This window comes from Trachemys scripta, chromosome 8 (assembly GCF_013100865.1).
Source record: "Trachemys scripta elegans isolate TJP31775 chromosome 8, CAS_Tse_1.0, whole genome shotgun sequence".
Taxonomy (NCBI): Eukaryota; Metazoa; Chordata; order Testudines; family Emydidae; genus Trachemys; species Trachemys scripta.
In genome coordinates, this window is record NC_048305.1 from 91,007,826 (window position 1) to 91,024,304 (window position 16,479).

The window sequence follows — 16,479 nt, forward strand, 5'->3', positions numbered from 1 at the left end:
TTACTTACCTGGCCTCTTTCTGATAACGAAAAAGGGCCACATCCTCAGCTGGTGTAAATCAGAAGAATGTACTTCAGTGGAGCTATACTAATTACACCAGGTGTGGATCTGGCCAATTGTATTTTTTTCTTTCGTTTCCATTTATGCTACTGTACACGTAAAGAAAACTATCCTGTTATAACTCAAACTAAAGGACTGGGGGGAACGGTAGTATACTCCATTAGTTCAAGAGCCTCTACTAAGGACTTGTCTACATGGGGAAGTTAGTGTGACATAAGCTAGCATGTGAATTTGGAATGCCATAGCTATTCTGCAGTAACCCCCTGTGTGGACACTTTCGTTTTGCACCGAGTGCCTTTTTGTGACTTAGATTAATCCACTTTAAAGTGGACTAAAATGAGAACTCTGTAGGGGTACTACAGGACTGGATAATTACTTAAGAGTAACTACAGGATTGTGCTTAATATACAGTACAAACTATTTACAAAACCTTTTGCAATTTTTGTTTATTTCAGCAATTTCCATCTCTGAAGGCTGAAGCCCACGTTCACTTTTATGCTTAAAATGTCCTGCTTCTTAACTACATATGCTTTTTGTTTGGCCTAACGCTAATGCTGAGATGGCATATTTTCCCTTTCCCTTGGCAAATATGAAAAGAGTAGTAGCTCATTGCCCAAGAGGTATTACCGTTGAGTCTCACTCAGAACTCCCAGTAAGTCGGGCACAAAGATCAAAGATATTCTGTGCTCCAAAAAAAGAAACAAGATTCTAGCATGAACATCTCAAAAACATGAACAGGATTTAATATCTTTCAGGAACTGCCTGCTCAGCTAAAAAAAACAACAACAACAACAACAACAAAAACCCCACCACCACCATAAAACCAGAAATAAACAGCAAAGCAAACACAACCACATTTTCAATACCTTATTTTTTCTATATGCTGTTATTATTGGCTAAGGTAAGCTTGCATTGTACTTGAACTTTCCCAGGAGATTTACTGTTCAAAGTAGTTACAAACAGGGCTTCTTAAAATAGATTTTTAAAACCAATACTGTAAACTGCATGTAAAAATTAAGCCCATCAGAACTAGAGATAGAACTCTTGAAATAAGAGATGAGTCCTGACAGTTTACGGAACTTTCCTTTGAGATGCCCATTCAGCCACAGAATGAGAGGGAAATGAAAGGGAATAATCGGAGTTCAACCATAAGTAATTCACAGAACTATACTTTATACAGTTTATTTCACTAGAGATTGAAATTTTATACATAGTATAAAGGGGTATCCTGATATCACACATATACTTACTTTACTGTACTGTTTATGAACCAATTTTTTTTTACATAATACAGTATTAAGTACCCTATTCATTCAAACAGTATTCAGAAATCTTAAAAAAAAAAAATCTACATAAATGGATGTTTACCATATGCACAGTGCAAGAATGTTTTAGAACATTTTAATCACACAATGTGAATCTAAAATACAACACTGTGATTTAAAACTAATTTAAAATTATGACGCCCCATGTTGTATTAGCGAGACTTGATTAATCCCTGCATGAATCACAAAGCAGTATTAAATTCCAGATAAACAGCAGCAGTTTATAATTACGATTTCAACAGAAACCTTCTGTAACAACCTGAATTTTACAATGTGTTTTACCACCTTCTGGTTTTGCCAATGGTCTAAGGAAACAGAGAAATGGGATGTTTTTCATTTTGGAATTCTCTGATCGTTAATGCAGTTCAAACTGTATTATTACAGTGAAGGGAATCCTGTCCCAGATCTTGAGGGCATTTAAGAGTGGGTCAGAGGTGTAAAGACAGGGAGAATACTTAGTGCTTTGGTAGGAAAGCAGAGGATTCTTCCCTTTTGCAAATTTTAAAAAACCCAACCGATTACAAATCAGGTGGTAAAGTTTACACAAAACGACTGTGGTTAGAAAACATGTAAACAAATCAGAGAGTGATTCTTCATTTTCCCTTTTTGCAAAGTGGGGCTGTGGATGAATATCAGCTAATAAGAAGCAGACACCTTCCTTGGAAGAATGACTTCACCATCACACAGAATGTATGCTGTCCTTGTCAATAGTCACTAATGTGTTTTTTCCCCTCTCCCCAAAGTTCATGAATGTTTCAAGTTCAATAAATAGTAGAAAAATAATCCTTTACTTAAAAATCTTGAGATGCATTGTCCCAGGTCCCACACAGCAATTGTAAGAGCAATGTACTTTCTAAAAAACGAACGGAAACCTCAAAAAACCCATTTCTGTATCCAGCACCCTTTTTGTCTCTGGTTGCACAGATTTATACTCTTCCAGTTAAGGAAAGTAAAACATCTTCATCTTCTTTGAGCTCTCCCTTCTCTTGGCTCAGCTTAACAGGGTTCCTAAAGCTTTAGTTAGTGTATAAACTTTTATCTCTGTGTTTGGAGGTCTAACAGGCCTCCCGCTGCATTTTATTAAAATGTTATGGCAGGTCCATTCATCATGCTGATTTTCCCTCCATTCCAGAGCCAACATTACATTTTGTAAATGTAAATGTTGTGTGCATGTAACAGTTTCTTTAGGAAGGTAGTTAAACCATTCCTGGTAAAAGCACAACCACAAAGCTCCCCATTGCTGTATGGATCGTTGCTAACAAACTGCATTTCTTTTGTCATCTTTTCCCAAAGAATAAAATGTATTAGCATTCCGCATCCACAGTGTGCACTGTGACTGCCGCCTGTAAGTGGTGGCTGTGATGAAGAGTTGGATGGTGCAACCTGTAGTGGTGAAACTTATGACTCAAGAGTGCAGCTGTTTGAGGTGGGGTATCCAGATCTAAATCTTCATCATGGTTTCCAACGTCAACACCAGCTGAGAGTGGATCATTATTGCATGGAGGATTTTCACTGTCTTCCTGAGGACTCATAGTGCTATAGCCTAGAACACAAAACAATACCAGTAAGAACAGATGGTCTAGGGCAAAAGGCCCAACATTTCAAGGTACTGAATGCCTCCAAACCCATTAAGATCAATGGAGGAACTCAATAATTTACAGAATAGGGCCCAACAAACAAACAGTTTTAAAATAAAGACACAGTAGACAATCTTGTACAGTTTTAAAATAATTCCTTCCTCCCTCTTCTCCCTGCTTTTAAATAGCCTGTTGGCAGCCTCACTTTGAAATATCTGGTTCCCTACCAAACAAACAAACCAACCTATCTACCTACTGGCATTTATTTAAAAATATACAATAAAGAAGAAGTATGGTTTTGGAGACAAAAGCCTTAAAAATTATTTGGACTTTGCAAATAGATAAGGAACAAAAACTAAGTCAAATTTGAGCTACACTCTTTAAATTGTGCATTATTCCCATTCCTAATAAACTAAAACTTCCTTAGAAAAGCCATCAACTATTCTAATGGTAAATACTTCACATTATCTCTGTATGATTTTTTAAAATGATATATATATTTAAAATGAAAAAGGTCCTTGCAGATGAAAGTGTTCTATTTTCAAAGTTCTGGGATTTTTGTAAAAAAATATTACAGAACTTTAAGTTTCAGAAGTAACAGAATATTAATATTCTGATGAATCTACTGCCAGCATCTATCAGTACTTACCTATCAGCTGCCCTGCTCAGATTTGTGACAGCCAAACCAATATGCTTGTAGACAGCTGAGTAGAAATGTTTTGTAACTAAATATATACATATCCATCCATCCATCCATCCATCCATCCATCCATCCACACACACACACAGTGTTGAAGAGTTACATCTAGTGAATCTATAAGAACGTACTTAGAATGGATTAATCAAGCCAAATCCTGCAGACCCTTTTCTGGCTAAAATCTCATGAAATGAAATGGCTACAGCAGGGAGACAGAGGGAAATACTCTAAGTGAGTATCACAATGTACCCAGCCTACCAGCTGCCTGAAATCTTGCCTGATCTCAGACAAGTGCCACAGCATATCTACTGCAAAACCCTCAAAGCAGCCGGATATGCCTGTGTTCAAGGTACCACATGCATCCTTGCAACTGATCAGACTGGATCTCTTACAAGAATATGAATTTGGTCTACCAAGAAATAAGATGTATTTTGATTATCTTTCTATCACCTAACTCCTAAAGAGGCTTTCATCTCATGCAGCTAGTTTAATCTAGAATACCAAAAGTGAATTTCAGTTTGGTCATAGCATTCCCTGAACTTCATTTAGTGTGCTGTAACTATGGGAACAGTATAACAGTTCTGAAAACAAAACCCACAAAAAATAGAAAATTTAGTTCCCTGCTAAATGAGGGCTTATGTTTTGTTACCTTTCAACTGTTTTAGGGTCTTGAGACTAATGTAAATTAGTTGAAAAACTGGTTATAGGACTGTTAAAAATACAGTTTAATGCTATTGATTTCACCATGTATTTGCTGTGTGGTCTAGCAACCTTTGTCCAGCTGTTTTCTGGTCTTGCATTTCTTCTACATAAAAAAATCTCTCATTTCTTTGAGAGAAGAGATACTGAATTGTATGTGACTCAAGTGTTAAACTGCAAATCTTTCACATACATTAAGGTGTACAACTGTCTTTTCCACTGTGCTGCTGCTTTAGTCATTGATAAAGCTTCACACATACTTAGTACTTTTTTTCTTCATGGACTTTACAAATATTAAGTAACTTAAGACTCAGCACTCAGGTGAGCTAGCCTAGCAACACTTTACAAACGAGGATAGTATGGCCAGTCTACACCTAATAATTAGGTCAACCTAGCTATATGGCTCAGGGCTATGAAAAAATTCACACTCGATGTGACTTAGTTGGGTCAATGTAAACTCCACTGTAGATGCAACGAGATCGACAGAAGAATTATTCTGTCGACCTAGCTGCCACCTCTTGGAGACATGGATTAATTACATTGGCGGAAAAACCTCCTCCATCGATGTAGGGAGTGCTACCATGGCACAACTGCATTGTCGTAGCTGTGCTGCTGTAGTGTAGACATAGCCTGAGGCTCAGAAAGGTTAACTCACTTGTGCAAGGTCACCTGGGATGTCAGGGGCAGGTCCGGGGTTATTACTGCAGGGTTACGGGGGAACACAGACGGTAACTATGGGGTTGGGAAGCAGAGGTAGAGGACAGAGCAGGAATAAGCAGCGGACCTCACAGCCCTGCTGGAGAGTGCCTGGTTCCCTGGCCCAATGGGCAACCGTATTCTACTCCCAGGCAACCCCTCCCATTCCAAAGAGAACACTGTTTTTGTTATCTGTACGATCGGTAGTTTTTACGATTGTTGAATTCCCTCTCTGAGAAGATACTGTCCAAGAGTAGTGAAAAGTGACTAATGATCTTGGCTGCCTCAATTTTTGGATTCTCAAACTGATCTTTGGAAAATCAGGGTTCTCTAAAGGTGTGTCACCTTCGGCACCTGAAATCACTCGTTACTTTTCACAATCTGAGTCATAGTGTCCCTTTAGCTGAGAAAAAACAGGATGATGATGGGGAATCTGGTCTCTCCTATCTGCGATGAAGCTATGGATATCTAAAAGAGGAGGTAACTTACCTGTAACTGGAGATTCTTGAGATGTGTGGTCCCTACCTGTATTCCACTGTGAGGTTACACATTCGCACCACACCCCCAGGGTCGGAGAGTTTTGATGGCAGTGCTGTTGGTCCACGCAAGTGCCCTGGCTCACTTTGTGCTTCCGACTGAGGCAATTTTGCTCCCCCTTGCTTGTTGATATACAATACAGTTGCAGTGTTGTCCGACATTATCAGGATGCGGTGAGTGGATGAATGGGGAAAAAAAACTCATGTTTTCCTTACTGCCCAAAGTTTCAGGACATCAGTGTGCACACCCCTGGACTCTTGGGGCGTCCATGTCCCTTGTGTGGTAGTGTGGTTGTCCACATGAGCTTTCCAGACTAGTCAGGATGCGACAGTAATGACAGTTTTGCCTGGAGAAGACGGGGGACACCATATATACATGATAAATGTTTGTCCACCACTGGAGGGAAGGACAGTATGTCGATGGGAACTGTGAAGGGAAGGTTCATAGATGACTTGGTGAGGACACTGACTGTAGTCTTGCTTGAAGATAACGAAGGTGGAGTCTCCCGAATGGAGTGATCTATGGGCATGAGGCCACGTGGACAAGTATGGACAGGCATGCCTTGGTCGTCACTCAAGGATTGCTCATAATGCGAGCTAATGATTTCGTTCATAGTCTGGAACCTGTCTGTGAGTAAGCCTCGCAGTGATAGAGTTCAAAGTTGCCCCAGTGAAGTCCACAGACTGCGTGGGGGTGAAGACAGACTTTTCGATGTTTACACTGACTCCCAGAGAGGTGAGGAGGTGGAGGATCATAGAAATACATGTGTAGGCCTCTTGATAGGATCTGGCGGTGAGCAGCCAGTTGTTGAGATACAGGAAAAAAAGTAGGCCATTATGTCTGACATGAGCATCCACCACTGAAAATACCTTTGAATACCCTGGCGGCGGTAGCTATCCCGAATGGTAGCACTCTATATTGCAAATGGTCGGATCCCACCATAAATCTGAAAGTGTCTGTGGGTGGGACAAACATGTATGTGAAAGTAGGAGTCTTTCATATTGAGAGCCATGAACCACATACCTTTATCTAACGATGAAATTATCGCTGCCAACATGACAGACATCTGAGCTTGTGGATGAAGCAACTGAGATGACAGAGGTTGAGGATTGGTCTTCACCCGCCCTTCTGGTTGGGTATGAAGAAGTAGGTCGAGTAAAATCCCATTCCATGATATGGTGGTGGAGGAACACGTTCTATTTCCCCTCACTGCAGTAAAGAGCTCACCTCTTAGGTGTGAATAGTGTCATGAGAGTGGTCCCCGAAGAGATGGGAACAGGGGTTTTCGAGGAGGTAGTGTCACAAACTCGATTGTATAGCCATAGTGGATGATGTTCAGCACCCACCTGTCTATTGTACTTCAGGTGTTGAAAAAGAGTGCTAGACGACCCCCAAATGGAGTAGTGTGGTTGTGAGGTGTTAAGCTTATCGGTTCACGGATGTCGAGCTCGCATCAAAAATATCTCCTGACCGAGGGTTGAGATTGAAATGTCGAGGCCATAGCAGGAGGCATGGGAAAGAGGGACCTTTGAACCTTTTTTTTTTTTACGTGATGGTTTGGATGGTCTTTGGTGGTGAAAGTGTTGGCACCTATACTGTGGTGTGGTTGACTGGTGATGAAACTTCCTTTTGGGGGCAGGTGTATAAACGCCCAGTGATTGAAGGGTGGCCCTAGAATCCTTGAGGGTGTGCAGGGAATCGTCTGTCTTCAAGAAGTGGGATTCATCAAAGGGGAGGTCCTCACTGGTGTTCTGGACCTCCCTGGGGAATCCTGTAGAATGGAGCCAGGACTCCCTTCACATAATGATGACCATAGGCATGACCCTAGAGGAAGTATCAGCCGCATCAAATGTGGTTCTGGCTATTAATTTACCTTCCTCAATGAGAGCTTGGAAATAGGTACAGTCCTAATGTGGGAGACTGCTGGTGAATTCCTCAAACAGCATAACTGAGGAAATCATATTTAGCCAATAGCGCTTGATAATTGGCTATCTTGAATTGTAAACTGGAGGATGAGAAAACCCCCTTCCCAGTAGGTCTAAGCACAGGTGCTGACTTGTATTTTTACTGGTGGGCGCTCCACCTCTTCCCCGAGGCCCCGCTCTCCCTCCTCTCTGTCCCGCCCTTCCCCAGTGCATCCCACCTGTTGAACAGCTGATTGGCAGCCAGCCCTGGGGGCTGGAACCAGTGTGGCCGGTGGGTGCTGAGCACCCCCTATTTTTTTCCTTGGGTACTTGAGCCCCAGAGCACCCAAGTAGCTGGTGCCTATGGATCTAAGCATTTTCCTTTTTAACTACTGGCATAGATCTAGGATTTTGCTGCTTGGATCTTTTGGAAGCAGCCTGAACCACCAGAGAATTGGGAGAAGGGTGAGAAAATAGAAATTCTGAGCCTTTAGCTGGTACACAATAGTCTCTCCACACCCTTGAGGGTAGGAGCACAGGTGGCGGGAGTGTGCCACACCATTCTAGCCAGCTCCTTGTTGACATGGAGGGCAAAACTTGTGAGCGTTGAGGTATGGAGGATGTTCAAGAGCTTGTGTTGAGTGTCTTGGATTTCCTCTAATGGGATCTGAAGTTCCCCAGCAACTGTGCAGCAGGTCTTGGAATTGCTTGACGTCATCCAGGGGAGAAGGAGATGTCGAAGTCACTGCTTTCTCCAGTGACGATGATGGTAGTTTATTCAGTTCTGGTGGAACCGCTGGAACCAGAGCATAGTATTCTCCTCGGTCGTCAGATCCGAGGGCAAGTTTGATGGTTCCCTTGGAGGGGAAGCAGGAGGCGACTCCCTAGAGAACTCAGGAGGAGGGTACTGGTCCCAGGGTCCTCAATATGGCCAATTGGAGGGATCAATGGATGCTCGTAGAGGTACCGTGCTAATGACTCAGAGGCAGATGTGGCGGTGGCTGTTCCCAGGGCCATGCAAGTCTTTTGGGAAATGGGTAAGAGCAGTATGGGAGAGGCAGTTCTTCCGGTGGGTCTGAATCCCCCAAGGAAGAAAAGGTTGACGGGGTTCCAACAGTGGCAACACTGGTGCAGCCAGAGACATGTATGTTATATGTGGTGGGAGTGACAGGCTCAGTACTGCAGGGAGCTCTCTTAGGGGAGAGGAGTTCTCTGGGGACTGAAGGTCCTGATGGAGTGGGGGGATTCTGGATCTGGGAAAGCAAAAATATCTTGTAAAGCAGCCATGGATCCGGATCTCCCATGAGTGAGAGGGATTCTATCTGTTTGGGCTGCCGGAGCTGGTGCCGAAGCTGGTATCCGGCCGTGGTCAGACTTCACCGGTATTGGGAGGGTCCTGGGTCTTGTGAGGAGCTGGGGATGGCAGTACCAGTGGGGGCCATTCTGGAGGTGGTGCAACCCAATGTTTCTGACCTTTCTTCTCATGCCTAAAGGACTTAGTACATCCTAAGTCCTCATGAGCAGAGCTGGTGGATGGAAAGTCCGATTTTTTTAACGTTGACTTAGAGGAAGACTTAGTCCCATGTTTATAGCAATGCTTCCTAATATCCTGATTGGGCCCTGCCATGGGATCTGTAGTAATGGATTCACTGGCACCAGAGTCAGACTTTGTAGTGGGAGGTGCACTCCTTACTGAATCAGGCTGACAAACGGGGAGGGTAGTTCCCAGCCTAGGTCCAATTGGGGTCTCATGGCCACCTCCTTGAGATATTTATAGAGGCACAGAGCCCGCCCTTTTTGGGTATGGCTGGGGAAGGACTGACAGATACTGCACTGAGCTTCTCCGATGCCATAGAGGCAGCGTTGATGGTCATCACTGACCGAGAAAGATGGCGGGCAGGAGGTACAGAGTTTGAAGCCCAGAGCTTTGGGTATAGTGCGGTAACCAAATGGGTTCGGAAAGGTGGGCACTCCATAATCTACTCTAAAACGACAAACTATTAAAAACTGGTAAAACTACTAATCTCCAAATTATTTAAGAATGAATAGAACTATTTACACCTGTTAATTTAGAATGACGTCAGAGATGAGGACACTGAAGGTTCCGACCCAGACCATGCAATGGTGAGAAGGAACTGAAGAGGCGGTTGGTCTGCCCTGCCCTTTACCATCTTAGTAGGAAGCACAAAGAGAGCCAGGGTGCATGGATGGACCAACACACACTGCTTTCAAAACTCTCCAACTCCAGGCACATGATGTGTATGCATAACCTCACAGTGGAATACAATAAAGACCATCACTCGAAGAAGAAATAAAAGTAATATGTATCTTTAAAGAGCTGGGCAGGAGATTACTCCTGCTGGCACCTCAGTGCTACACGCTGTCAAGGCAGATAGTGAGGACTTTCTAGGAGTGTAAGATATCAAACTCTAATAATACAAAATCAGATGTAGTAACATAATGAGTCTGATTTAAACACGATAAAGATGACATTCAGCTACTGCCAACACCCCGGCAGACAGCCTTGTCTACCCTTGACTTGACTTAACTTACGCTTCCTGATGGGTCAATAACTTGATACAGATCTAATTAAAAAGAGTTACCCAATTGTTTTTCAGAGTGGAAAGAAATATGATGACAAAATGATAACCCCCAAAAGGGTTGACAATGGAAATGTCATCAGACACTAAATGACACTAGCACAAACAGCATTACTATAAATATAGTAAACGTTGATAATCTTTTTAAAAGTTGATTTGCACATAAAATGTCCTCCCATTGCAGCAGTATGTGCTGAATGCCCAACAGAAAGGCTAAGGGAGTATTTGACCCATAGTCTAGTTCAGGCTTAGTTTAGCTAGCTACAGAAGGCATACAGCAGATATTATTGGAGTGGAGAGGTAGTTTTATAAAAAGCTGTGAAGGTCACCTTTAAGAGAAGAATGCCAGCTTCACAGCAAAGGGCATGAATTAGTTCTTTGCTGTCATGAAGACAATAAACTTTACCTCTTGAATGGTTTTTGAGATGTTGAATTAACTGTCAGGCTTAGCCAAGGGAAAATGGTGTGGTAAACTTGGTCACTTTTCTATCTGTTTGAATTCCAGTCAATCAGACATCCAACAAAACTAACACTATATAAGAATAAGATGCAGAGGATGGGGCATTAAGCTAAATAGCTCACGTTATAACACTGCTCTTACAAAAATAGCTTCATTGCTGGACAGTGTCATGCATTCAGAGGTGTCAAAATTGTTTAACTATGAAGCAGTATATTTTTTTTTTGGTCTGGCCTTATCTCCTATGTTGCCAAACATCTGAAACAAGCTGAGAATGCAGATTCATGGGGGGTTTAAATGTCTTACCGTGATCGCTCTCTGTTCCCGATCGCCCCCAGTACCGACGTCTACGTTCTGGACTGTGGGCGTGCCGCTCAATTACAGCTGCTATAAATCGAGTGTTGCTGACTAGGAAAGAAAAAAGAGCAGGGTCTGTTTTAAACAAAGTGTTTTTATTAAGTTATATTAATGGAGCAATTCAATAACAAGGAATCAGACATGTTTTATAAACTACTTCTTTCAGATGCTGCTATGAAATTCTTATAGGGATTACGAGCTTCCACATCACAGAAATGATGGGACAAAGGTTTGCTGAGAAGTGCATGTCCTCGTCCAGTGCTGAGAGCAGGATGAACATAACTCTGATTTACCCCACTGTCTGCTTTGATTAATGAAAGTTATGAGGGTTCCCTGGAGCAATGCCAGAACACAGAGACCTAGGAGGCATCTAAAGTCTGCTCAACATTTAAACTGAAAAGCAAGTCAGACTCACATGAGCTATATTAGTATCAATGGATACAAGCTGCAGAACTCAGATCCAGCTCTGGTTTTTGAACCCTTGACGTTGTTCAGATCTTGAATTTTGATTCAGCCCATTTTAAGGACAGGGCCACATGGGAAATTCTGATCTCTCCCAAAATCCAGAGGCCTTGGGCCCATCACTATACAATAGAATTATAGTAGCACAGTCATAACTGAACGGCGAAGAACTAAGTGCAAACAGGATTTACTTATTTTTCATTTAACGCTCTTGTTGAACTGAAGCTAGGAATTAAAGGGCCAGATTGTGTCTGCCCCTTCCAAGGCTGCTCATGGGTAGGAGCTTACACACCCCATGCAGTCATAACTGCAGTCCCTCAGCATTCTAAAAGCCATTCCCAGAGCTAGTTGGGCCACGGAGGGGGGCCCCCCCACTACAGAAAGGATGTGGACAAATTGAAGAGAGTTCAGCGGAGGGCAACGGAAATGATTAGGGGGCTGGAGCACATGAGTTATGAGGAGAGGCTGAGGGAACTGGGATTGTTTAGTCTGCAGAAGAAAAGAATGAGGGGGGTTTTGATAGCAGTCTTCAACTACCTGAAGGGGGGTTCCAAAGAGGATGGAGCTCGGCTGTTCTCAGTGGTGGCAGATGACAGAACAAGGAGTAATGGTCTCAAGTTGCAGTGGGGGAGGTCTAGGTTGGATATTAGGAAGCACTATTTCACTAGGAGGGTGGTGAAGCACTGGAATGGGTTACCTAGGGAGGTGGCGGAATCTCCATCCTAAGAGGTTTTTAAGGCCTGGCTTGACAAAGCCCTGGCTGGGATGATTTAGCTGGGGTTGGTCCTGCTTTGAGCAATCTTCCAACCCTAATCTTCTCTGATTCCAAGAGAGCTTGCCACGCTGTAATGTGGCAGAACAGGCAAGCTCCCACTGCACACCAGTGGGCACTATATGGCCCAAAACTAAGAATAATTTTTTGGGGTGAGACTGAAGGACAGTAAGGGTTACAAACTAAGTCAGTTAATACTTTGGCCCTGTTATTTTCCAGAGCAAAGCTTACACTGTCATATCAAGGTGTTAAGAGAAATGAAAAACCCTCCACACTATAGCAAGCCCAAGCAAGAAGCTCACCAACCCTTAGCCTAATACTGGCACATTTTACAGTGACACAGCTCAGCACTTACTGATTCCTCTGTCTTCATGGCTGTCATCATCTCTCTCATCCCTATCATTCTCCAGGTTGGACATACGCACTGACATTTCTACACACCATTACAAACAGAAAAATGCAACTGTTAAGTTGATCCAAAATGTTTCTCTTATTAACAACTGTCAGCCTGGTGGAGTGGTGGAAGCACTCTGCATTCTCGTGCTGGAGTACTATGCTTTGGGAATGGGCTTTGGAATCCCTGTTTTGGGGCTGGCTGGGGACTAGACGTACCAGGAAGAGGATATGCCAGGTTCCCTTGAAAGGAACTGTATGTGTAAGACTTGAGTGATGCAGAAAGTTTAGTGAACAGGCTCAGACTGAGTCAGTATGGTCCAGTGAATAAAGCCCTGGACAGGGACTCGGGAGACCTGGGTTTTATTCTCAGCTCTGAGACTTGGGCAACTCACTTTCCCTCCCCATGCCTGTTTCCTCTACCACCCTTTGTCTGGTTGACTACTTAGATTGCAAACCGGATTGCCCTGCCTCTCACTATTGGTACAGTGTCTAGTACAATAGAGTCCCAGTTTCAGTTGGAGCTTTTTTTAGTATTAGTGTATGACAAATAAATAAATAAATAAATAATTTTGCTCTTCTTCCCTTCCTTTTGAAGGGAAAGATGCCACAATGATGAATTTCTCTCAGAGTGCAAGAGAGAAGTCAGGGAGAAAAGATACAACCAAAAAGCAGCCCCGGAGGAGGCATTGTGAATATTGTAATTCTAATAAACTGCTGGCAACAGCACTATTACTTGCTAGAAAACAATCTACTATTCAGAAGTTACAGGACTGGTATTAAGCTGGGTTTACTGCTTTAGCTCTAGGAAAGTCATATCCACAGCATTCTGAGACTTGTTTTAGCATTTTTTGTCCAGGTCTTCCCAAGGAGACAGCAGAGGGCAGTGGTACACAAGTACATTGGACAGTAAGTACATCAGTTATGCAAGGAGGGGACTGGGAGATAAAATGGGAATCAGAAGAGAAGCAAGAATAAAGCATTCCCAAAGGATGAACCAAAAAATGATCTTTGAAACTAGGCAGAAGAATGAACGAAACAGCTAGATTTTTATCCTCACTGCGAATATCTCCCTCACAACTTATCAGCTCACCCTGTGCAGCAAGAGGTGACATGTGCTGGTGACTCCTCCGGTGGATCTGGTGACGATATGCGTATACTGCCAGAACGAGCACCATGATGCATCCCATTATACCTCCGGCTACAGGACCAACCGGAGCACTTTTTATCATGTTCAAAGTGACCACCTCATCGCCTTAAAAAACCCAAAAACCAGAGCATAAATACCTTGCAAATAAGTTTAAATCAGCATTTCTATAACATTAAAATAAACAAGGCTTCAGCACATGACTTTTATGCACCTACATTGATGGTGTATGCAACAAAATACTGGCAGTTTAACAGTTAAATATATATCCTCATTAAAAGACCAGAATTACCTATCGCACCCATGTCATCCACGTAAGGGCTTTTAGCTCCCACAATGCCACCAAAGCATTCCTTCTGAGGTGCGCAGTAGGATTTATCCAGATGGGTCTTTCCATCGCTGTCCACCATACACCACTCACAGTCCAACACGCCAAAACAATCCCTGGAAGTGAAGAAAAAGACTGGCTTTATCTTAAAGAAAATCATTTTTGGTTGGGTGTATCTCAGTATATTCATAGTCACTAGACAACTTGGAACCAAAATTGTCCATAAAGCCTCACAGCTCTGATGATTGGCTACGGAAGTGTCATAAGGGTTTAAGTTACACAAGGTAAATCATATGGGGAAAGAGCAGCTTTGTCGTAAAGGGCCAGATTCACTGGACTGCTCTCCTCTTTCTGCACCACTTAGGCAATGCTAAGGGAGAGCAGACCGCCCGAAACTCCTTGGCTGGAGACTCTCTCAGCATGAAGGAATCCCTGTCTGGGTCCTGTCTCTCTCTCTTCGAATGCCCCAGTGAAAGGGGTGTTTCGGCTTGGGAGGGGCACTGAGAAGGTGTGGTTGAAGCATGATACACTCTGGGTTTATCCAGCTGATGGACCATTTCTTGGAGACCACAGCCAACCGGCACAAATCAGAGCAGTCCCCAGGCTGTTCTAACCAGTGTCAGGGGCAGAGAATCAGTGAGCTGTAACTGGCTCCCTGCCACTCCACCTGCTCTGCCACACTCCACAAAACTGAGTGCTTCAGAGAATTTGGCCCTGATCTTTGCTAGCCATGACCTGAGCCATGGCTAGCAAGCCTACTACACTCATATCACAGTTTAAGTGACACATAGTTTATTTTTTTCTGACAGAAATCCTTGGTTAAGCAGTGCCTACTCCCAATGTTTCTATGACCACTCTCCTTTTAAGATCTGCTTCTCAAAAAGTGTAGGCAAATATTGTGGCACTTTCCCCTCTAGCTGAAAGGTGGAATTCATTGTCCTTTCTACGGCTCATTTCTCCTCTTACTTACATTGGTGCATTCCATTGACTTCAATGGAAGTCAAGAAAGGGTGTCACTGAGGCTCTCTAATGCATTTAATAGCAGATAGATGATTCAAACAAGTTTACTGCATGGCGGCATCAAGATCATGGCTGCAGTTTTATAGCACTTAATTTATTTAGCGTCAAGGAAGATTTGTCTGTATTAGAATAAATAACAGCGCCTAATAATTTCAAGCCCTGCACGTATTTTCAGAGAGGGAAAACATTGCACTTTACCCACTCTCCAGCCTCTGATTACACCGCGTGTTAATACATTGTGGAAGAGCATCCTGTAGGCTAGGATCAATTGCTGTGAATGTCATCGGTTCCTGGTGGACTTCACAACTAGGATTCCTACAGCGGGGAAAATAATTGAGATCATGTCACAAAAAAGAATTGCAGTAGAGCCAATCAAAAAAATTAAACTTTGCTAAGTATAATCCAACTGTTTAATCACTCTATTCTCCCGGGCACTGCATATATGGTAGCATGAGAAAGGAGTCCATATTCAAGGGTTATAACATTTAATACAACAACGTTACTCGAGTTTTTGAGATACTTGTTCTCACCTGCTTTCTGCATTGGTAAGGTTGCCAGTACATTCATTGACCTCTAGAGGGCATTCACAAGGGCATTCACATTCGTTTTGTTCCATTCTTTAGAAAAAAGAAAAAATGGCCAGTTGCATCAATATAAACTGAAGTCCAAATCCTAATCCCAGCATACAGCCAGTGTTTTACAGACCATGTACTGAAAAGACACCCGATTTGTAAGACTAAACTAGCTATTTATTAAGGGAACTATTTATTTACCAAGACATTGAAACTTCAGCTAACATACTGGCCTCATGTGCACTGGTTGACTTACTAGTGTCTTCTCCACAATCTACCCTCCAGCAACCTGGGCTCTTCCCTCCAAGTTCCATGCAGGTTGCTGCAGCTGAGTCATTAGGAACTCATAGTCAGGCTGAGCATTAGGAACTCAGCTGGGAGAAAGGAACCCTCCCTTCCCCCATGTGGAACAACTCCTCTGCTCCTATTCTGAGTTGCAGAAGAGATGAATATCCCCAATGGACCCATGGAGCTACTAGCCCTCTCCTTGCCACATTTCCCAAGCCCATGAGTGCTAAGCAGCAGAAAAATCTCTTCTTCCTCCCCCACCGCGTAGCTCTCCAGGGTGATCACACACAGAGCTCCTTCCCTCCTGTGCAGCTTTACCACATTGTTTTTATTGTAGTCAAGACCCTTTGCAGGGACAGGGTGTGAAGGCAGTAAGCTTGGCACCTATGTGACAATCCATCATATTCCACACCCAAAGGCAAGTGTTACTAGGCTGTAAAGAAGGTCCTGTTTCTGCAAACACCCCAGACCTGGGAGTGATTTTGCCCCAGATGAGTACTCCCATTCAGTTGAACTATTTTTAAGCAAAGTGATTCACATGCCTGAGCCTGAAACAAAAAGGGAGCACTGGCAAAAGCCAAGGAATGG

At 43.1% G+C, this 16,479-nt stretch overlaps 1 protein-coding gene across 2 annotated transcripts in view; it reads right to left on the reverse strand.

Moving 5' to 3' along the window:
* Nucleotides 1-1,216: 1,216 nt before the first annotated feature.
* The window catches only part of CACHD1 (cache domain containing 1), a 206,994-nt gene continuing 191,731 nt past the window's right edge, over nt 1,217-16,479 (reverse strand). The window contains exons 21-27 of one of the 2 annotated variants that reach the window (XM_034778870.1): nt 15,562-15,648; nt 15,230-15,346; nt 13,976-14,127; nt 13,630-13,791; nt 12,499-12,576; nt 10,859-10,960; nt 1,217-2,928 (exon numbers count right to left, since the gene is read on the reverse strand). In XM_034778870.1, the coding sequence (XP_034634761.1) occupies nt 2,690-2,928; nt 10,859-10,960; nt 12,499-12,576; nt 13,630-13,791; nt 13,976-14,127; nt 15,230-15,346; nt 15,562-15,648 (937 nt within the window). In that variant the 3' untranslated portion in view covers nt 1,217-2,689. The remainder of the gene's footprint in view (nt 2,929-10,858; nt 10,961-12,498; nt 12,577-13,629; nt 13,792-13,975; nt 14,128-15,229; nt 15,347-15,561; nt 15,649-16,479) is intronic. The other variant, XM_034778871.1, reaches the window with a different exon arrangement.